A 22,057-nucleotide genomic window follows, 5' to 3' on the forward strand; every position below is an offset into this window, starting at 1 on the left:
CCTCCCCCCTCTCCCTCTCTCTCTCCCTCTCTCTCACTCACTCTCTCTATTCCCTTATCCCCCTCTCCCTCTCTCTCTCTCTTTATCTATCTATCTATCTCTCTCTCTTTCTCTCTCTCTCTCTATCTCTCCCTCTCTCTCTCTCTCTATCTCTCTCTCTCTCTCTCATTCTCGCTCATACAACAATATCATTTGGGATCTATTCGATGTAATCTTCTTTGAGGTGCATTTGTTGGGATCCGATGAATTGCGAGTTTATGATCAGAATTATTTGTTGAGTTATATGAGATCTTCTCGGAAATATTTTATATGTAATGTCATAACTATGTATGCTTTCTGATCTATAGATTCTTCTTTGAACAATTAGATCCTCAGAGGGAGTGGTGCATAGTAGTGGGTTTAATCTTGTGGTGACTCTGTCCAGTGACAAAATGGATAAGGGCATGTAGTGTGTTGTCTTGTTGCCATAGAGGGGAAAACCATGGGGTTTGATTATATTGATTGATTTCATCCTTTCTACTTTATGTTATCATACTTATTGTGTTTCTCTGTTTTATGAACTTAATACTTTGGGATGCATGTTGGATATCGGTCTTGGGTGGAGTAATAGTAGTAGACGTCAATAAGTTTAATAGTGTAATTGTCACAGACATAATGCCTATATTAGATTATGATATGAATGATTATCGTAATTATTCATTATTCTATCGATTGCCCAACATCAATTTGTGTACCCATTGTTGTTATGCTTTCAGGAGATATGTCACTAGTGAACCTATGTCCCTCGGGTCTATGTTCTCATTAATAAGAGCTTCCTACAATTATCCTATTGGTCATTTTATCTTATTATGTTATTTATTATCTTGCAAACTACTATCCTATCACTATTATTTTAATCTTGCAACTGGCGGGAAATAAGGGGATTGATAACCCTCTTGCCTTTTGATGGGTGCAAGCATTTTTTGTAGTTGTGTGCAAATGTTGCTAACGTTGTTAGTACGGTGCCTCCTATTGATTCGATTTAACCTTGATTTTAACTGAGGGAAATTCTTTTTGCGGTTCTCCTACATCGCTCTTCCTCTTCGAGAAATCCAACAACTCATGTGGGAGTAGTCGGCGTGATGGAAACCACCACAAAGAGGTGGCCCCGATCACGCCCATACCTCACCCATCATGGACCCCCGAAGGTAAGACGTCTGGGTTCAGTATACATGCACATCAGACTGTTTGGATCGCATGAGGGAGCCAGCTGCGCGAGCCTAGCGTGGAATGGAGGGCACATAGCACACTCTTGTGTGTCTTGGCCCCAGGACACGTACTTCAACATCCTTTATAGGAGTAATAAGCCACCTAATCTCTCCCGAAGTGACTGCCTTCTGGTTCCAAGTGTTGCGCCACCTACCGTTTTCTCATCTCGCTTCTCGGCGTGCATTACAAAGTGAGACAACATGCTTTCGAAACCTTGCCTCTTGTGATCCAGTATGTGAGAGGAGCGGCCGGGTTTTTAGGGAGTGCTCTAGCGTGACTGCTGAATCTTCATCCACCGTGGATGAGCACGGCGACTACTTCTTCGACGCCGACCACCTTCTCGACAACAAATGATCAGAATTATTTGTTGAGTTATATGAGATCTTCTCTGAAATCTTTTATATGTAATGTCATAACTATATATGCTTTCCGATCTATGGATTCTTCCTTGGCCAATTAGATCATCAGAGGGAGTGGTGCATAGTAGTGGGTTTAATTTTGATGTGACTTTGTTGAGTGACAAAAGGGATAGGGGCATGTATTGTGTTGTCTTGTTGTCACTAAGGGGAAAACGATGGGGTTTGATTATATCGACTGATTTCATCATTTCTATATAATGTTATCATACTTATTGTGTTACTATGTTTTATGAACTTAATACTTTGGGATGCATGTTGGATATCGGTCTTGAGGTGGAGTAATAGTAGTAGATGTCAGTAAGTTTAATAGTGTAATTGTCACGAACATAATGCCTATATTAGATTATGCTATGAATGACTATCATAATTATTTGTTAGTCTGTCAATTGCCCAACATCAATTTGTGTACCCATTGTTGCTATGCTTTGAGGAGATATGCCATTAGTGAACCTATGTCCCTTGGGTCTATGTTCTCATTAATAAAAGCTTCCTACAATTATTATCCCATTTCTCGTTTTATCTTATTTTATTATTTTTTATCTTGCAAACTACTATCCTATCACTATTAGTTTTAATCTTACAACTAGCAACAAATAAGAGCATTGATAACCCTCTTGCCTTTTGTCGAGTGCAAGCATTTTTTGTAGTTGTGTGCAGATGTTGCTAATTTTGTTAGTACCGTGCCTCCTATTGGTTCGATTGAACCTTGATTTTAACTGAGAGAAATTCTTTTTTGCAGTTCTGCTAGATCACTCTTCCTCTTCGGGAAATCCAACAAATCATGTGGGAGTAGTAGGGTGCGACAGAAACCACCACAAAGAGGTGGCCCCGACGGGTACTTCAACATCCTTTATAGGAGTAATAAGCCACTTTATCTCTCCCAAAGCGACTGCCTTCTAGTTGCAAGTGTTGCGCCGCCTACCGTTTTCTCATCTCGCTTCTCGGCGTGCATTGCAAAGTGAGACAACGTGTTTTCAAAACCTCACCTCTTGTGATCCAGTATGCGAGAGGAGCGGTCGGGTTTTTAGGGAGTACTCTAGTGCGACTGCTGGATCTACATCCACCGTGGATGAGCACGACGAGTACTTCTTCGACGCTGACCACCTCCTCGGCAACATGAAAAACAATGCATATGCATCTTGTTTCACTGCACCGCATGTCTCTTTTTCCCTTCTGTTACGGATTGCATACGGGTCATCAATAAGGATATGTTGTTCGTATGTTATGTGCCCAATTGCATGACTGCTTATGTTACCTTGTGACTTCGATGCAATTATCATCTGTACTATGATTATCATGTTTTATTTATCAACTTTTTTATAAAACTTAATAAGAAATTGCTCAAATATCGACACATTTGTGCATCCCCATCATTATACAAGTTGATTTTTGCTAATAGATGAAACAAGTAACCTGAGATTCACCACATAAAGTTTAGAAAAATAAGGATCACGACAAACCCTCGGAAGCCCATACATTTCCAGTCTTGCAGAGGGGTTTAAGTAACATGGATAATGACATAAGAGGATTTGGATCTCCCGATTGCTCCACCCCCCTATATAAACATTAAATTCAAAAAAATAGAAAAAAATTCAAAAAATCTGGAATTTGGAGATAACAAACCTGGATACTTAATCTACTCCCATGTGAAGTTTCATGAAATAATGGCAAAAGCGATATTCCGAATAAAAAGGACAAAAAAGAACTCCCATGTATAGGAAAAAAATCTTCAAAAGGATCTTAGGTCGGAGTGTATTTTCTTCGCCACGGATACATCTATAGGTATCTTTTCTTTTCTTCGCCACGGATAAATTTGTTGGTATTTTTTCACGAAACTTCACACGGGAGTAGATAGGGCACCCAAGTTTGATACCTCAAGACTTCAGCTTTTTTAAAAAGAAATTTGATATTGTTTGAATTTAATATTCATATAGGTGGTGGAGCACCCATGAGCTCCTGTGTATTTCGGATCATGACTCCTTTCACCAGCAATCGTTAGTACTGATATTGATATAATTTTCAATCTTGTTTGACGGAAATGATTTGTGAACTGCAATCAACCAAACTCTCAGTTTTTTTTCTACGGGCAGCGGCAATCATCCAGAGCACTAAGCAGGCAAGCAGCAACATGGAGAGTTATTTTCTTTTGTTTGTTTGAGTTAAACATAAAACACTTTGGCCTCTAAAGTCTGGGCATGCTGGGCCTAGTCCAATACCCATCCACAAAACACTTTGGCATATAAATGCGGGCCTAGTCCAATACCCATCCAAAAAAGAGTAGTAGCTTTTTTCCCCAAAGCTCACACAAGTCATACACGGCCCATTTGGCCCATCACTGGCTAGACACTGCCACTACTGTTTTCCTTCCCTGAACCAACAGGTCGCTTTATTTTACTACTATAAGCTACAGATTTTAACTCTTCTAAAAACAGCTATTACTGATTTTAAGTTTCTTAAACTTTAAGCTGCTGATTAAATGAGCTCAATGTGCTACTGCTGATTCTATGACACGTAACCCAAGCAGTCCCTGGTGAAGGCATCAGGCATGCGTAGGCAATGAGGGGAGGAAGGCAGGTCGGAGGAGAGGGTGCCATTACACGGCAGTAGGAGACGACGAGCAGTTGGTGTTGGTGGCCGCGGCGGTGGACTAGTAGGACTGGGCGGCGGGCGCTGGCGAGTGACGGAAGTGGCAGCGGTGGCCGTAGGGGCAGCCAGACGCGGCAGCAAACATCTGGCAGGGTAGGGTCTTGTAGCGCGGGTGGCGGATGACGGGGCGCATGTCCTGCAGGCCGTGCGCGAACCGGCACCGGCTGCCGTAGGAGCAGGCGCCGCCTTCCCACTTGTTGCACAGCTCCGTCTTCTTGGTGCCCTGCCTGTACGCCTCCAGCTCGACCACTTCTCCATCCCCCTTGGCCTCGTCCTCCCCTGCCTGCTGCAATCACCATTCCACATTACAAGATCAATCATACGATTCAAGAAAAAATAAAGACCAATCATACGGATATGAATTCCCAATGAAATTTCTCGAAATGATTGTTTGGTTTTGTCGAGTTAAGACAAATCAATACCCTATCTCTTCGATTAATGACCGCTTTGTAACATGAAATTGCCAACAACAAGTAGCCGGTTCAATACTAGTATTTCTGAAGAAAAATTAAGCAAGTTCAATACAGTTTCTTCCTGCAATTGAATCCCAAGCAAGCCATGACGTGATAAGATTTTGTGTGATTCCAACATAACTTCGGAAATTCCTGATCCAGTTGCAGCGTAAACTGAAAATATAGGTTGGGCTTACTTCTGCATCAAGCAACTGCCAACACTATAGGTTGAAAGCTATGACTGTCAAGCACAGTACAAAATTTGCTAATTATGAACACAACCTGATGCTAAATGCGATTGTCAAATCATTAATAGAACGTCATACTGCCAGAGTTTCGTCTGATTTTGCAGGTTTAAACTTCCCCTCTAACCATATAATTGCGTCACACACACCTAATTTCTCCTCAATTAAGCGACTCTGCAATGCAGTTCGACTTACTGCATCAAGCGACTCTGCCTCTGTAGCTGAACCGGAAAGCAGAGTATTACGATTCTGAGTACAAAATTAGCTAATTCAACATAATCTGCTGCTTGATGCTATCTTCAAATTACAAATAGAGCACCGTACTACCAGGGATCGTCTAATTTTGCAGGCAACTTGTTATTTCACCATCTAATTGCATCACAAACCAAATTTCTCCACGATTACTACGAATTTTGCAGGAACTGGAACTATTGAACTGTATTCGAGGGTTTCGCCGCAAATTTTCGAGTTCGGAGCAGATAAACAAGCGATTCATGGCGAAATAAAGCAGTGAATTCGTAAGCAGTAGGATTTGCGGGTTTACCTCGATCGAAGGAGGCGGACGAACATGGAGGCGCTGCGCCTCTGCCTCGCCCTGCGGCTGCTTTGCCTGCGAGAGGTAGCACTTGGAACGGATGGAAATGCTCTTCGGCGCGCCCCCGCGTGCTGCTACCCCCTCCGTCGGCTTCGGCGGTAGTGTCGGAGCCGCCGCGATCGCCCGCTTCCCCTGATCGGCCTCGAGCTCCTCGAGGAGGAGGGACAGGTGCATGTTCTCCGCTCTGAGGCGGAGGCGCTCGAGGCGGAGGTCAGCGGCCTCGGCCGTGGCGTCGCGCAGGCGCAGGAAGCAGTCGTCGTAGCGGTCGGCGATCGCGCGCAGGAGCCTCTCCGCCTCGCGCACCTCGCTCGCCTGCTCCGCCGACACGCGGAGCGGCGAGACGTAGCGGCCGTCGGAGACGCACGAGGAGGGCGAGTGGAGCTGCGTCTCCGCCGATGATGACCCCCATGTGGGCGAGCTGAGCAGGCCTCCCTTGCGGTGGCCGTCGGATACGCGCGACGAGGGAGTGAAGGCGAGCAGCTTCTCCCGCGGCGACGAGCCGAAGCCCTCGGTGGAGACGCAGGAGGACCCCGCAGGCGAGAGGTACCCGAGCTCCCCCTCCATGGCCTCCACTGGAGAGCCCGAGCTGCGAACAGGGTAGCAGAGAGCGAGACGATGAGGAGCTCGGCTTCGGAAATTGGAGGGAAGCAGTGGCAGTTTGAGAGACAGGTCGAAGTGACTTGATTGCCCTGCCTTATATAGAGCCCCCGTCCATGTCACTAAGACCAAGGGCAGGAACGACTTTTCTCCTCTTTATCTGACGCGACGAGCTCCTGCGTTAAGTTGAACAACTGCGTTATCTGGTACTCGAAATGAATCAAGGCCGTCAAAAAGGAGTATACGTTAGCTGCAGTATCAAGGCCGTCGAAAAGGAGCATACGTTAGCTGCAGTATCAAGGCCGTCGAAATGAATAAAGTGAAAATGACCTGATTTCCCTTCCTTGTTCAGCGCCTGCTCAACTCAACAAGGGTAGAATCGACTTTTCTCCCAGTTTTTCTCCCAGTTACTGCTAAAAAGTAGAGTAGCTCTATTCCGTTTAGAGCGTTCCTGAAGAAACAGTAAGAGCACTCCATTTGGAATCTATACTGATGCCGCAGCTCTGAATTTAGCATTGTGCATATAATGGTTCAGATAGTGTACAACAGTACAGAGCCAGCAAGTATCAGTAATATTGAGCACTGAACTGCTGACCAAAATATCAACGTAACAATCAGGAATGTATCGTTGTTCTGCTGTTGAAACAGCAAAGAAATCAGGGCTAGGGTCTGCGAATAACAGCTCCGTAATACAACGCCGATGAAATAATCTAGAGTTTCCAGATATTGTTCAGGTGAGGGTGTCAGCAGTCATTTTTTAGGGGGCGTCGTCTGGATATCAGAGACCCGGAACGACTTCTCAAGAAGCTGCGGAACTGTTAGTTTCAACTCGAACGTCAACTTCTGGAGCACATAACACAGGGCGGTCACATCACGCATTGCACGGTGCGCTTTGCCATCCACTGGGATCTTGTAGTGCTCTACCAGATTCTTCATCGACGCCGAGCTGATTTTTTTCCCTGATATGGAAGAGAAATGAGGTTAAGCTTTTGAGTTGCATGATTTGCTTCAGTTAAATGAACTTTCTTTTTTCAGTTATGGAAAAAAACAAGAAACAACGATCCATCTTATACTTATGTTTACTAATTGGAGACTCCACATTAATCCTAGCAGCTAGGGATATTTGTCCGTCTGATCTGCATATGATGCATGTTTTGCCGTCAGATGAAGTAGCAGAGGCGCCTCACCATCTGCTCTCTCCGACAGACGCAATCCATCTCTTCCTCTGTATCCCAGCCTCCCTCGAGAAGACAAGAAAAATATCTCCAGTCACCAGCGATGAATTCAATCCGGCAGCCACCCCCACCTCCACAGGCCTTAATTTGTTGGGGTTATGTCTGTGTGGAGCCCGCCTCTGCCTCCCCAAGGCCACTCATCTTGCAGACTGAGCGCCTCCCTGTGGCAGCATCCGCTGAAGTTTGCACCCTCGCCACCACGCAAAGTTGGCATAGCTATCTGCTGGAGCATTAGCAAGACCCGTTCTGCTGGGACTCTACAATAATCTGACCATTATCTAGTACAGTCATGCTCGCATTTTCCCTATGAGGTGTACGATGGAAGTATATACCTGTATTGCTTTCATCTGAAAAGGGCGAGATAATGGCAAGCACTTGGTGACCACTCCCAAGCCTAGGGCTAGCTGGTAGCCTCGGTGATTTAGTGTATTGATGCATGTGCAAGAAGTGTAGGTTTAAGATTTATTATCGTCCCTGTTTGAAATCATTGACATGCTCAGTAAGTTGTACCATATATTGTTAAGTAGACCTGATGTACGTATGATAATATTTATTTTTATGTAATTATTATGTGCAATCATGGGGCATGCAATCAAGCCTTGAAAAACACAACAATCAAACAAACTGGCAGCAAGTTACCACTTACCACTGCAATCTTATATTTACAATGTGATGTCAACCTTCCAGTTTATCAGTTAATTCTTCAGGTGCCAATTAACTTTCGGATTTATAGTACTCCCTCCGTGAAGAAATATAAGAGCGTTTAGATCACTAAAATAAATCACTAAGAGCATTTAGATCACAAAAGAAATATAAGAGCGTTTAGATCAAACACTCTTATATTTCTTTAGAGAGGGAGCACATGTTTTCCTCTCTGCATGATATGTGGTTTGCTTGATTTGTTTTAGTCCTGAGCGCTCTAGAAATATAGCTTCATTGCTGCTTCAATACAAGGAATATCCAGAAAAGGTGGTTGGCAATAATGATTTCTTTGTAAGGGTTTGTAATAGTGCCAGAGTTAATTGTTATATTACATGGACAGGCTCACGTTATGATTTTTTTAGTGGATTGGCATTGCCTTTTTGCTTTCCTGTCTTTTACATTGTCATAGCCACAGACTGTTGTTAGTTACCTACACATCTGGATATATGTAAATACATAAGAGTCAATACAGGATTTTCTTTTACACTCTCTTGCTGCTGTTCAGATATATACTTTGAGAACTTCTTCCTATACTTCACTTTGCTTTGTCTATACCGACTAAACTGGGACATCTACATCTTTGTATAACAGTATAAGTACACAAAATCAAACCTTCCTGATCTTTTTTCTTACTAATTAATATTTTCCCAATTTTTATTTTGTTCATGCCCAAGATGCCAGGAAGATCTTTCAGAAGTTAAGAAACAAACTACCATTTTAACAATATATTGTTAGTCACATTAGTGAGGGGAATAATAAAAATTCCCTGTTTGAGAACTCTATTAACAGAGAATATACTTAAAATTAATGTATGATCATATCAATATGATATGTTTTAAATTCAGTATTCCTATTTGACATGAACATTTTTATCACTCAACATCTCGGGGATTAAGCTAATGATGAACTTTGCTTCTGCTGATGGCAGCTTCGATGCAATAACCTTAATTGCCTCTATTTATGTGCGACGTGTAGCCTTAAATGTAACTTTTGTAATCCAACGATGGGGCATCATATGTTATAGAGTCGACTTTGCTTGCACTTTCTGTCTCAGAAATATAAATATGCATAAAATAACACGAATACTAGATCATGCCAATACAGGAGTGGCATCTGTAACAAGAATAACAAAAGTATGTTATGTTTAGTTTCCAAGTTAGCTGTGATCACCAGAGTAAACTACGCCTTTTTCTAGAACTGAAAACAATCTTGAATATTATATTTATGCAAGTAAACAGAACACTGGAACAAAGTCGTGGCCGCTCCGCTCCACCCTGCTCCCCGCTCCGCCCCCGCGCCCCGCTAGCCTGACTGCTGCGCCGCGCCTCCAACGCCGCCTCCGTCCCCGCCGGCCGGACCTCCCCCGCGGCCCTCTCCTCCCGCGACATGGCTCCAGTGGGGGCTGACCCTGTCGACCGCCGCGAGACCCTCTCCGGCGAGCGTGTCTCCTACGGGGACCGCTGGTCGAGCTCGGAGAGCGAGTCCTCGGCGCGCTCGTACAGAGACGTCGCCCGCACTCCGCCGGCCGCTGCTGCGCCGCCGGCCGCCCTCGCCTCCGACCGCCTGGCGCCTGCAGCCCGTCCCCCCGCCAAGGACCGCCTCGGACCCCGCTCGGAGGTTCATCGCGTCTCGGGCGGCCCAGTGCTAGACGCCGACGACTTCCAACAGGCTCGTCGCAGAGAACGGCCCCGTTGCCCGCGTCGCGTTGCGCCGGCCGCGCCTTCGCCTACGCGCCGCCGCAGCCCCTCACCGGAGGAGCTCGCGGGCCTCTGCTTCCGGTGCCTTGATCACCGCCACTGCGTCAGGGACTGCCCCAACGACATCCGCTGCTGCCGTTGTCTCGCCTCTGGCCACGCCTCCCGCGACTGCGATGGTCGGCGACCCGCGGCCGCGCCCCAGCGCTCCCAGCGCGCTGCCGGGGACCAGCAGCCCAGGCCCCCTCGCGGTGCCCCTGCCAGGGCGTCTCCCCCGACGACGCGCCTGCCCGCTCCGATCCCCACCGCTGTAGCCCCTTCCCTGCAGCGGCCTCGCCAGGCCGATGATGCCCCCGCCCGCGTGTTCCTGGCCCAGACAGAAGAAATGGACGAGGCGGAGCTGGTGCTCGGCCGCGCAATGGTGGCCACCGTCACGGGCACTCGGCCATCTGTGTCCCTGATCGAGGTGTCCGAGCTCGTCATGTCCTCTCTGGAGCTGGAGGAGGGCGACTTCTCGGTCCATCAGCATCGCCCGGAGGACTTCCTGATTCTCTTCTCCTCCCTCGCAACCATGAGAAGGTTCCGCGGCGAGCACTTCCTCAGCTCGCCGCGCTTTGCCCTGTCCCTTCGGCCCTGGTGCAAGCTTGCCCACGCCGGCGCTGGCGAGCTCGAGTACCGCGTCGAGCTGGAGATCCGCGGCATCCCCGCCCACGCCTGGCTTCTCTCCACGGCGGAGCACGTGCTGGGTGGCAGCTGCTGGATCGAGCGCCTGCACCCCCGTACGCGTTCCCGCGAGGACATGGCCGTCTTCCGCGTCACCGGGCGCGCCCACGACCCGGCGGACATCCGGCGCGCCGCCACCCTGGAGATCATTGAGCAGCTGCCCGGCCGTGTCCCGTCGGAGGCGCCCGACATCCGAACGCTCACCTTCCCCGTCTCCATTGCTCTCACTAAGGCGGAGCTGATCAGGGCTACTCCGGCCATCGCCCAGGACGCTGCGGGCAGCGCAGGAGACGGTGAGGACGGTGGCGCAGACGGCCGGCATGGCCCCGGCAATGGGCCCGGTCACGGTCCTGGTCCGGGGCCCGGGCGCGCTCGCCGACGTGGTCGCAAACGCCGTCGTACGGCGGAGGCACAGAACGGCCGAGCCGATGGTATGGCAGTGGACGCGCTCGCGCCGCTCGCGCACGCACGTGGCCGCTCCGGCCGTGCAGACGGCGCCGGCGTGGTGGCTCCCTGGCCGTACCCGGCCGCGCCGCGGCAGGGGTTGTGCCCCAAGCGGGCTGGCATGCTGACCTGGCCCGGTCAGCAGGGCCCAGCACGCCCCCGTCACGGCGTCAGAAAAGGACGCCAGCAGACGCGCGTCGTGACGCCCAAAGCGTCTTTGTCGGTGGGCCACTCGCGCAAAGTGGCGAGCACAGGAGTGGAGGACGGTTCGGCCGTTCGCTTTGGGACAGTTGGCACTCCCCCGTTCGCTGCTCAGGGCCACGATGCGGCAGGGGCGTCGACGTCGCGCACGACCGAAGCAGATACGGACGGGCCCACTTCTGCAGCAGCTGATCCTATGCCCTGTCGGGATCGGTGCCTGCTGCGCCTGGGGCCCGCCGAGCAGCGCGTGAGGTCGCCGCCTGCGCCCCGGTCTGGGCAAATCGAGCCGATCCCACCCCTCGCCGCTGCCACACCAACAAAGCCCCCGTTTACCCCCTCGGCTTTTTTCGCGCGCCTTTGAGGAGAGGGCGGGACGCGCATCGCTCCCCCCCGCCAGCCCTGCTGACGCCGCCCCGTCCCTACCAGCCTGCTCTCTGGAGGCGGGGCCCGCGGCCATCGTGACCACCATCGCCGTGCCAGCGTCCTTGGATGCCGCTGGGACCGAGCCCTCTGGGCTGGTGGCTGACGTCACTGTTTCTGGGACGCTTGCCGAGGATCACCTGCCCGCTGGGGCCACGCCTGCTCCTACAGAGGCGCACTCGGCAGAAGAAATGCCCTCGCCCGATGGCCCGCCTGTTGTTCAGTCTGTGGTACCCTTGGACGCGCAACAACAGCAGGGACCAGGAGCGGATCCCCCCCGCGGTCGCGGCCACATCTCCATCCTGCCGAGGCCTGCCTGCCAGCCGGACCCCGGGGCGACTCCCATCAGCAACCGGACGCAGCCTTCGATGCCAGGGCGCTTTGCATCGCCGCCACTTACTCTGCAGAGACGCCGTCCCTGTGTAACCACTGGACAGACATGGACGCTGGGGGCATTCCTGTCCGCAGCCACTAAGCAGCTTGATGCGATGCTGCCATCTCCCGGGAAGCGCCAGCGGCCCCCTCTCAACTTCAGTCCCAGGAGGGGGCGTTCCGCCGCCGCCGTCGCTCCGGCACCCGCGGCCTGCACTACGGACAGGAGGGCGGTGGTGCAGATTCTCCGCACCCTCGGGATCGTCGGCGCGAATCAGCAGATCACCCCCGTCAAGATGAAAGCATATGACGACATGTTCGCCGCGCCGATCAAGCTTCCGGCGCTGGATGCCATAGCCGCTCTCGTAGACCGTGCGATCCCTGCAGGCCTGTCTATGCCGGCTGGTGATGCCATGGCATGCGCGCGCTAGGCTGGTGGTGCCTGTAGTCGACCTCGTGCTCATGTATCCAGGACCCCAGATAGTGGTTTGGAATGTCAGGGGCTTGAACTCGCGCGCTAGGCGCTGCGCCATCCGCTCACTGATATGTACCACCAGTGCGTCCATTGTATGCCTCCAGGAAACTAAAATGACGTTGGTCTGCTCGTTGATTGTGCTAGACACCCTTGGGTCCGAGTTTGATGGCTCTACTTATCTCCCTGCCGACGGCACCCGCGGCGGTATCCTCGTCGCTTGGAAGAGTAGGGCTGTCACCATCTCCGACCCCCTATTCACCCAAAATGCGATCACGGTTAAAGTGTGCGCGCCTAGTGGTGCACCGTGGTGGCTTACCACGGTGTATGGCCTTCAAAGCGACCCCGACAAGATACTGTTCCTGCAAGAGCTGCGGGACATCCGGGCTGCTTGCCCGGGCCCTTGGATGCTATGCGGCGATTTCAACCTCATCTACCGTGACGCGGACAAGAGCGCCTGTACCCTGAATCGCCGCATGATGGGAAGGTTTCGTCGCGCCATTAACGATCTTGCCCTGAAGGAGGTATACCTGAATGGGCGCCGCTTCACTTGGTCTAATGAGCAGACCCCGCCGACGCTTGTGCACCTCGATCGAGTACTCTGCACCACGGACTGGGAGGATTACCACGGAGAGTGCCACCTCAGATGCCTTGCATCTGTCGTGTCTGATCATTGCCCCCTAATGTTGGACTGCTCCCTCATGCCCACGGCCCACAGACGCTTCCGCTTCGAGTCTTTCTGGCCCAGCCGTGATGGATTTCAGGACACGGTCGCCACAGCCTGGAGCTCCGTGCATGACCCCGACCCCTTCCAGCGGCTGGTTCGGCGTCTGCAGGCCACCGCCCGCGCCCTAACGAGTTGGAGTGCTAGGTCCACGGGCAATGTTCGGGATAAATTGGCCATATGTCGAGAGCTGATCGCCCGCTTCGACCACGCGATGGAGTCGCCTGCTCTCTCCGGCAGAGGACTGGCTGCGCAAGCAGCTCAAGGTGGCGTACCTTGGGCTGGCTTCTCTGGAGCGCACCATCGCGCGGCAGCGCGCCCGCATCTCCTTCCTGGCCGAGGGTGACGCCAACACGAGCTTCTTCCACAAGCAGTGTACGTTCAGGCGTCAGAAAAACCGCGTGCACAGCCTCCTAGTTGACGGACATGTGCTATGTGAGCATGAGGAGATGGCCCACGCGGCATTCGCGCACTTTGACGGGCTGTTGGGCACTGCCGTGGACCGTGAGCACACTCTGGACCTCGAGCAGCTCGTCACGGCTGACGACCTTGGCAGCCTGGATGCGCCCTTCACCCCTGAGGAGATCTGGGCTGCGGTGCAGCACATGCCGGCGCATAAGGCACCAGGGCCAGACGGGTCCTCCGCAGAGTTCTTGCGGGCCTGTTGGGGCATTATTAGGCAGGATATCCTGGATGTCTTTGAGCAATTATTCCTGCTTCGTGGGAGAGGGTTTGCTAAGCTCAACCAAGCCCTCCTGACCCTGCTGCCTAAGCGCGCGGATGCACAAAAACTGGGTGACTACCGGCCTATTTGCCTGATCCACATCGTTCTGTCATTGCGCATCGCCCCCAAGCTGGACAGCCTAGTCAGCCGCAACCAGAACGCATTCATTGCCGGACGCTCCCTCCACGACAACTTCATGCTCGTTCGGCAGTCTCTCCGGATGCTTCACCACTTGGGCGCCCCGTGCATCATGCTCAAGCTCAATCTCACGCAGGCTTTCGACTCCATATCTTGGCCGTTCCTCTTCGAGATGTTGCGCCAATATGGGTTTGGGGACAGGTTCAGGGAGTGGATAGCCATCCTCCTTTCCTCGGCCAGCACGCGGGTCATGCTCAATGGCGTGCCTGGCCCCCCGATTTGGCACTGTCGCGGGCTGCGTCAAGGGGACTCTACATCACCGCAGCTATTCGTCCTCGCTGTCGACGCGCTGGGCCGCCTCATGCATCGGGCACTCCAGGCCGGCATACTTCGGCGGCTGCACCCCCGACGTACTGTTCCGGCCGTCTCGCTATACGCCGATGACGTGATGCTGTTTTGCCATGCTGAGATGGATGAGGTGCTCGCGGTGAAGGGCATCCTAGGTATCTTCGAGGCCGCGTCGGGCTTGCGGGTCAACTATGGCAAGAGCTCGGCCACAACCCTACACGGCAACGAGGAGAGCGATGCCCTGCTGGAGGCATTGGGCTGCCAGGCGGCGACCCTGCCCATTACCTATCTGGGCATACCGCTCACCACCAGGCAACCCACACCAGCTCAGATGCAGCCGCTAGTCGATGTTGTGGCTGGCCGCCTCCCGACATGGAAAGCATGGCTCATGAACAAAGCTGGGAGGTTGGCATTGGTCAAATCGGTCCTCAGCGCGATCCCAATCCACCAGATGCTCGCCCTGGCACCCCCGAAGAAGACCCTGAAGCAACTAGAGAAGATCCAGCGCGGCTTCCTCTGGGCTGGCCGTGCGGCTGCTCAGGGAGGACACTGTCACGTTAACTGGCGCGCGATCAGTCGGCCTCTCGCACTGGGAGGGCTGGGCATCCGAGATTTGGAGCGCACTGGGCTAGCACTTCGGCTGCGGTGGCTCTGGCTATCTAGGACGGACGCCGACAGGGCCTAGAAAGGCCTGGACCTGCAGTTCTCCAGTGAGGAGCTCGGCCTCTTCTATGCCTCCACCTTCATGGTGCTAGGTGATGGCCGCACGGCGCTGTTCTGGAAGACCGATGGCTGCATGGGCAGTCGATCCGCGAGCTAGCACCCCTGCTGTACCTATGCATTCCCAAGAACAGGAGAAGGGTGCGGACGGTGGCGGATGGCCTCGCTGGCAACGCATGGGCCCGAGACATCCGCGGTGTCGTGGGGCTGCAAGAGATTGGCCAATACCTGACGACATGGCAGCGCGTCACGCACACCGCCTTGTCCGCCGAGCCAGACAGGCTTGTCTGGAAATGGACTGCTAATGGAGAATACTCGGCGCGATCATGCTATCAGGCCACCTTCCACGGATCCCTCGCTTGCCACTTCTGGAAGTTAATCTGGAAGGGATGGGCTCCGCCGAAGGTCAAGTTTTTCCACTGGCTTGCGAACCTAGACCGATGCTGGACCGCGGACAGACTCGCCCATCGCGGCCTACCTCACCACGCTCGATGCCTACTTTGCGATCAGGAGCCAGAGACCATTCACCACCTGCTACTGGCATGTCCCTTCGCGCGGCAAGCCTGGCACGAGGCTCTTTCCTGGCTGCGCTTACCAGCCCCCACACCGGAGCAGGATGTCTCCATTCAGGACTGGTAGATTAGGGCGAGAGATGCAACACCACCATCACTCCGCAAGGCGCTGAGGTCCACCACACTGCTAGTTCCATGGATGATCTGGAAACATAGGAATGCGTGTGTATTTGATCATGCCACTCCGTCGCTCCCCGAGCTCGCGGATGGGATCAAAGATGAGATGAGATGTTGGGCTAGGGCTGGGGACAAGGGGCTTAGGGTAGTCTTGCCCCCATCCTGGGATGTCCACTGAGTTGCTTGTAATCTGTTGTAACCGTCTCCTCTGAGACTGACTTTCCCTCTTTTCAATACAAAGAAACGCACATCTCTGCGTTTTCTCGAAAAAAGAAAAAAAAGTAAACAGAACACTTGGTGAGAGAACATACCATTAGAATCAACTAACTGTTTTGCAATAGGAAGTGTGTCTACAAACAGCCAGTCACCAGGCATCTCTTGTTTGCAGCGTTGGAACTCAAAGATGAGAAAGGGCACATCAAAGGTTTTCCCGTTATGAGCAACCCACATAACTGGTTTACCAGCCACTTGACGACTCCAAACATATTGTAGTAGAATGGGGATAAACTCCCCAAATCTGCATAGCCAGAGATGAAAACTCTAGTTACAAGAAAACAAAGAATTTAAGTAGGAGCGCACCAAGAAAAAAAATAAAGGGTGTCCTCGCTAAAAGATAAATAAATGAACGGTAACCAAATTTTAAAATCCTTGCACACTGAAGGAATGAAAGTTCATTACAAAATAGGTAAGGTCCCACATAACAAGTAACAAACAGATGTTTGATCCCAGTTGATATTTCTGTCATTGCAGAACTATTCAGAATGTACTGCAGCAGTCTCATGCTCTCATGTTGTGGCTGTCCTCAAATTGACCACAACATGTAGGAGTGCAAAACCTCAGAGAACCTTCTTTTTGCAGAAAAGTATCACAATTTTTAAAACAAATGGCAGATGAATGAATGATGATTGCAAGCAAAGAAAAACTCTTAGCTGAAGGAGAAATATTACTTGTGCTCTGCATTTAATTTTCTATTGTTCTCTAATGGATCTTTATTTCTCCATTAAACTCTTACAACATGATGAGTTCCATGAATTAAAAGGTAATAAAATGGAAAAGTATCTGCTGTTGCTGAAGGATTGTGAGAGACGATACCTTGGGATATCAGAACTGCAGACCATATTGGTGCTGATACCATGAACAGCTGCATTTTTTACCTCTCTCTCAGGATTTATAAGGGTCTGAAAAGTGCTATTCTTTCCACCCGTAAGATCCCGTACAGCAAACTCAATAATTCTATCACCACGGCGTGAGAAGCCAGTAGTTTCAATATCAAAGACAAGGATAGTTGCAGGGCAGTCGGTCTTGCCTCCAGAAACCTTTTCCTGAATATCGTAGCACTGGAGTGATTTCAGGTGCTGCAGATCAGACTGCTTGAACACTTCAATTGATGATTCAACTGATCCACCATGTAGATGGCGGTTATTGCTGAAGGATTGCTTACTTCCTTTTCTTGCACTTCTTGCTAGTACTGTTGCACTAAAAGGTCTAGTTCTATGTCTTCTGCTCTGAGGTACATTTTGAGAGATTATTCTGCTGTCATACTTCAGAAATCTGATACTACAAATGTGTCCTATTGAGTTCCTTAGTTGATGGAAGTTACCACAGCAAATAGAATATAAGGACATTGTAAAATGGAGTAGAAAGGGCATCAAAGGTCTTGTTGGCCCTATTTATTTGGTACAAAGTTTAGATAACAGAATACTCAATGCCACCTCTATTAATCCTGAAATGGTGAACAAACAATCATTATTAGTCGGCATTTATCAAATTTAAAACTAGTGGAGATATGCAAGAATGTAACTAAACAATCAATGGTGAAGTCATCACATATATCTCACCACATGTAATGTTAACACAAATAAGCATCAAAAACAAGATACAGACCAGACAGTACTATGGTAACAATTTTCTTAAGACATTAAAAACCAGAATAACTAGAGAAAGCACAAGTACAGCAGATAATATGTTGATCTTGATCACACAAATCGCAGTTATAACAAGGATTAAATAAAGTGTGTCACTCAATAGAGAAAATCTTCTATACCAGCTAAAAGTGTACGATACACGATGCACATTTCTGTGTCTGCATACCCTTATCTCAAAGCTAAACTGATAACAAAATATTTTACAGAGCTCATGTTTGTCCTTGGCTCAGTGCTGTGAGCCACCTAAGCTCCATGCATCCAAACGGAACATAACTATTTAAGTCCACTGATGGCTTCTCCAAACTCCTGACGGGACGTGGTACAAATCATTTCTGCGTTGCTTCATCAAGTGCTCACCAGTAATCTTTGCAGGAGCAGCACCCGCTTTCAAAGCGGTGAAATCGAACTCTATCCCTCATAATTATAACACGACAAAGTAGCTTCGAAATTATCTTCATCCATTCATGGCAGTCACCGCATGCCTGCAGATTCTTTGACACTAATATTTCTGTCCCTGGACCAGTCTTAAGAACACTATAAGCCACTGCAAGCTTCTCACTGTGGAAGCTGAGATTTTCTTCTCTTTCCTCCTGTGATACATCTTTTGTTACTAATTCGGTGGATGGGGTATAACCTTCAGCCTTCGCTTTTTTTAATAAGCCATGCAGCACTCGGTAGATATCATCAGAATCAGGATGAGATCGATCACCAGCTTTGAATTCACGGGTGCTCCCCCCTAATTCAACCCAACTCAAGCCCTTGATTTTACGTACCTTCTTTTTCTTCATCTCTTTCCATACTTCCTCTGAATCATCCCACCTATTTATTGACGAGTAGATATTTGAAAGAAGCGCATAATCACCACTGCCCTGACATGCTATCTGTTCAATAGTGACATCACCTAATTTGGTTTGATGGTACCTACGACAAGCACTAAGTAATGCCCTCCATATCACAGCATCAGGCTTCACGGCCATTGACATCACCAAGTTGTACGCTTCATCCAGCAGACCAGCTCGTGACAGTGTATCCACCATTGCACCATAGTGTTCAACCTTTGGAGTGATCGAATACTTAGAAGTCATTGTTTCAAAGTACTGACGAGCTTCTTCAACCATACCACAATGACTACAGGCTGTCAATAGTGCAACAAATGTAACCCCATCAGGAACCACACCTGAAAGTTCCATCCTGCGGAACAGCATCACCACATCAGATCCAAGACCATGCCCTGCCAGGCTACGAATCATCGTGTTCCATGTAGACAGGTGTTTTCTCTTAACGCTATTGAATATTTCAACAGATACGGCAATCCTTCCGCACTTAGCATACATATCAACCAGAGCTGAGATTAAAAGATGATTCTTATCCACCCCCACCTCATCCATCAGTTGATGAACCCACACACCGTAACAGCGGGCACCAGCTCGAGCACAAGCAGAGAGGACTGAAGAGAATGAAAAACCGTCAGGCACAAGGCCTGAATTGACCAACCTGCTGAAAAGATTCATTGCATCTTTCAGATGGGAGGTCCTTACTGCACCTGCAATCATTGAATTCCATGAGACCAGGTCCTTGACAGGCATCCTCTTGAAAATCTGATATGCCTTGTCTAGCTGTCCTTCCTTCAGGAATCCCATAAGCATCAAATTACCATGGAAAGGATCAGTACTCCACTCAAGCATTGGCCAATACAGCTCACATGCTTCCATCATGCGATCATGATCAATATACAACCTCAAAAGTGGAGCTATTATATCTTGGTTACGTAACAACCCAACTTTAGTGAGATGTGAGTGAATTTGCATGGTAGCATAGATGTCTGAACATTTTGAACAAGCTCTGAGGAGGAGAACATATGTTCTGTAATCAGGGCAAAATGTGGTAAAATGGCGCATAGTGCTATAGTCCATCAGTAACTTTTGTGGGGAGCCTTTCTCCAAAGACGCTCGAAGGATGGAATTGGCATATGGAAAGATGAGTCTCATGGGATGTTTCTTCAAACAGCTTGTGTAGGACATAGTGCAAATGGGCTGCTGAAGTGATTTCCTAGAATGCAGGCACAAAATTTATATTTTCTGAAGCTTGTAGTTCATTAACACCGGGCAGCTAGCAGCCTATTAATATAAAATATTCAGCAGCCTGATGTACAAATAATGTTAACTAAGATAATTATCCAAAATGAAAGTTGTGCTTATAGCTACCGAAATGAAAAATTAAGATCACCATTGATTCTTTACTTCTTGTGCGTGAAATTACCAATGCTAGTGCATAGTAAGTATGCTAAATATATTGCACATTTACACCGGTATGGCCAAATGTGCTTCATTACAAAAATACATCTACTAGCGAATCTCATGGTAAAAATTCTACATGATACTACCATGTATGTAAAACACTATCAAGCTCCCATTATACAGTACAATCTAAGATAATCCCAACAGCCAACAACAATGCTTGATAACCGAAATGCTTTAGGCTTTGATCCCTGAAATCCTTCCTACATTCACGTGCAGCTTGCGGTTCTATGACAACACCATTACCAAACAAACTAAAGGAAATCCAAGAACCAGCACAGGACATATTAAGGTCCATCGTCATTGCTATGGATATTGATAACCTCATTGTGCATCACTATGATGCAGAGGCCGGGGCTATCCCCTTTTCAAAACAAAAAAATGTTTTAGACTTTTAGTTTTTCTGTACAACTTTGCAAATGGAAATATTGTCCCGTTCTTAATAACAGATGCCAGGATATACATTTATACCAAAAGTACTAACTACTGGATAACAGCATGTACTGGAAACTCCACAGCTACGGGTAAGCGTGGCAACCGTAAATTCGTCCACGGCGACACTTCCTTCCATGGGCCTTCAAAACTAGGAAAAGAAACCTGATAATTCATCTACTCAAGAGGAACAGACCCGCGCCACCAAAGCCCCCAAACAGTATAAGACGGACCATGGTGCATCAACACGGCAACGGAAACGCCTAAAAGCTCAAGCACACTGTTTCAACAAGGCTCAACACCACCCACGGCAACGCAGCCGCACTGCTCGACGAAATGCCTCACCAGGAAACGAACCAAAACAGCGAATCAATGAGCACGGAGAACGAAGGGGAGGTACCTGAGCATCCGGCCGGCTGACCAAGATCCAATGGGATGGCGAAAGAGCGCCGCGGCTGGTAAAATTGGGAACAAGAAGGAAGGGAAAGCAAGCAAGCAGGCGAGCACGAAAGGTATATGCCTTGCGGAGATGCGAAGGCTTGTCGGCGTGCGGGCGGGAGAGGCGTGTGCGGCGTGGATGGGAGGAGCGGTGGAGGTGACGGGAGAGAGTGGAGCTTCGGGACAACCGGAGGGCGGGACGGAGAGGGCGCCCGGTGTTGGCGGATCAACCGCACCTCAGGCGTGGGAACGTGGGGTGGGGGGGGGGGGGGTGAGAGTGGCGCTCCGGCAAATGGCCACTCTGCGGCGTGGGGTGGGAGCATAGGTGGCCAACGGGCTAGCATGGGTCCGGCGCGTGACTAAATGGGCCTAGCCCAGCACAGCCCGCAGCAGCCTATTTATAAGCGGGCCATGCCATGCCGGCACATGGGCCTCACCTCAGCAGGAGGGTGTGTTGCTGAAAAGCCCACAAAGGAGGAACTTTCCGTCACACGAGATCGAGGATGGTGGATAAGAGTGGAGTAGCATAGGTAGCAAAGACATGAACAATGATGTTATTTTAGAAGTGGCATGTAGGATAAATGTGTTAGGGAACGTCGCATGGGAAACAAAAAATTTCCTACGCGCACGGAGACCTATCATGGTGATGTCCATCTACGTGAGGGGATGAGTGATCTACGTACCCTTGTAGATCGTACAGCAGAAGCGTTAGTGAACGTGGTTGATGTAGTGGAACGTCCTCACGTCCCTCGATCCGCCCCGCGAACAATCCCGCGATCAGTCCCACGATCTAGTACCGAACGGACGGCACCTCCGCGTTCAACATACGTACAGCTCGACGATGATCTCGGCCTTCTTGATCCAGCAAGAGAGACGGAGAGGTAGAAGAGTTCTCCGGCAGCGTGACGGCGCTCCGGAGGTTGGTGATGACCTTGTCTCAGCAGGGCTCCGCCCGAGCTCCGCAGAAACGCGATCTAGAGGAAAAACCGTGGAGGTATGTGGTCGGGCTGCCGTGGAAAAGTCGTTTCAATTCAGCCCTAAAACCTCCGTATATATAGGTGGGAGGGAGGGGACCTTGCCTTGGGGGTCGGCCGAGTCCAAGGGGGGAGGACTCCCCCCCCCCCAAACCGAGTTGGACTTGGTTTGGTGGGAGGGAG

General features: G+C 50.0%; 2 protein-coding genes across 5 annotated transcripts; both read right to left on the reverse strand.

Annotated features, from left to right (window-relative positions):
• Nucleotides 1-3,880: 3,880 nt before the first annotated feature.
• LOC123448854 (putative zinc finger CCCH domain-containing protein 21) lies at nt 3,881-6,573 on the reverse strand. Its single transcript, XM_045125882.1, has 2 exons — nt 5,555-6,573; nt 3,881-4,599 (listed from the first exon to the last, which is right to left on the reverse strand). Exons 1-2 carry the CDS (start codon nt 6,167-6,169, stop codon nt 4,315-4,317), a joined length of 900 nt encoding a protein of 299 aa, XP_044981817.1. The 5' UTR covers nt 6,170-6,573; the 3' UTR covers nt 3,881-4,314.
• A 105-nt stretch (nt 6,574-6,678) lies between these two features.
• LOC123448853 (pentatricopeptide repeat-containing protein At5g50990-like) lies at nt 6,679-21,190 on the reverse strand. Of its 4 annotated transcripts, XR_006631934.1 has the most exons (5): nt 20,863-21,153; nt 16,901-17,531; nt 16,120-16,325; nt 7,770-7,911; nt 7,081-7,161 (listed from the first exon to the last, which is right to left on the reverse strand). XR_006631934.1 is itself a non-coding variant. In XM_045125880.1 (4 exons), exons 2-4 carry the CDS (start codon nt 17,455-17,457, stop codon nt 6,953-6,955), a joined length of 972 nt encoding a protein of 323 aa, XP_044981815.1. In that variant the 5' UTR covers nt 17,458-17,531; nt 20,863-21,190; the 3' UTR covers nt 6,679-6,952. The 4 variants fall into 4 exon arrangements, 3 of the variants coding, with proteins under 3 accessions (XP_044981815.1, XP_044981816.1, XP_044981814.1); XM_045125880.1 differs by lacking the exon at nt 7,770-7,911 and having other exon boundaries at nt 6,679-7,161; nt 20,863-21,190; XM_045125881.1 differs by lacking the exon at nt 7,081-7,161 and having other exon boundaries at nt 7,769-7,911.
• Between the last annotated feature and the right edge of the window lie 867 nt (nt 21,191-22,057).

Source organism: Hordeum vulgare, chromosome 4H (genome assembly GCF_904849725.1).
Source record: "Hordeum vulgare subsp. vulgare chromosome 4H, MorexV3_pseudomolecules_assembly, whole genome shotgun sequence".
Classification (NCBI taxonomy): domain Eukaryota; kingdom Viridiplantae; phylum Streptophyta; class Magnoliopsida; order Poales; family Poaceae; genus Hordeum; species Hordeum vulgare.

Bases quoted from the DNA above. Each gene is read 5' to 3' on its own strand.
- LOC123448854 (XM_045125882.1), bottom strand. From the start codon at position 6,169: ATGGAGGGGGAGCTCGGGTACCTCTCGCCTGCGGGGTCCTCCTGCGTC. The intron at 4,600-5,554 runs GTAAACCCGCAA...TGGTGATTGCAG, and splicing joins GTCCGCCTCCTTCGATCGAG to CAGGCAGGGGAGGACGAGGC.
- LOC123448853 (XM_045125879.1), bottom strand. From the start codon at position 19,754: ATGTCCTACACAAGCTGTTTGAAGAAACATCCCATGAGACTCATCTTT.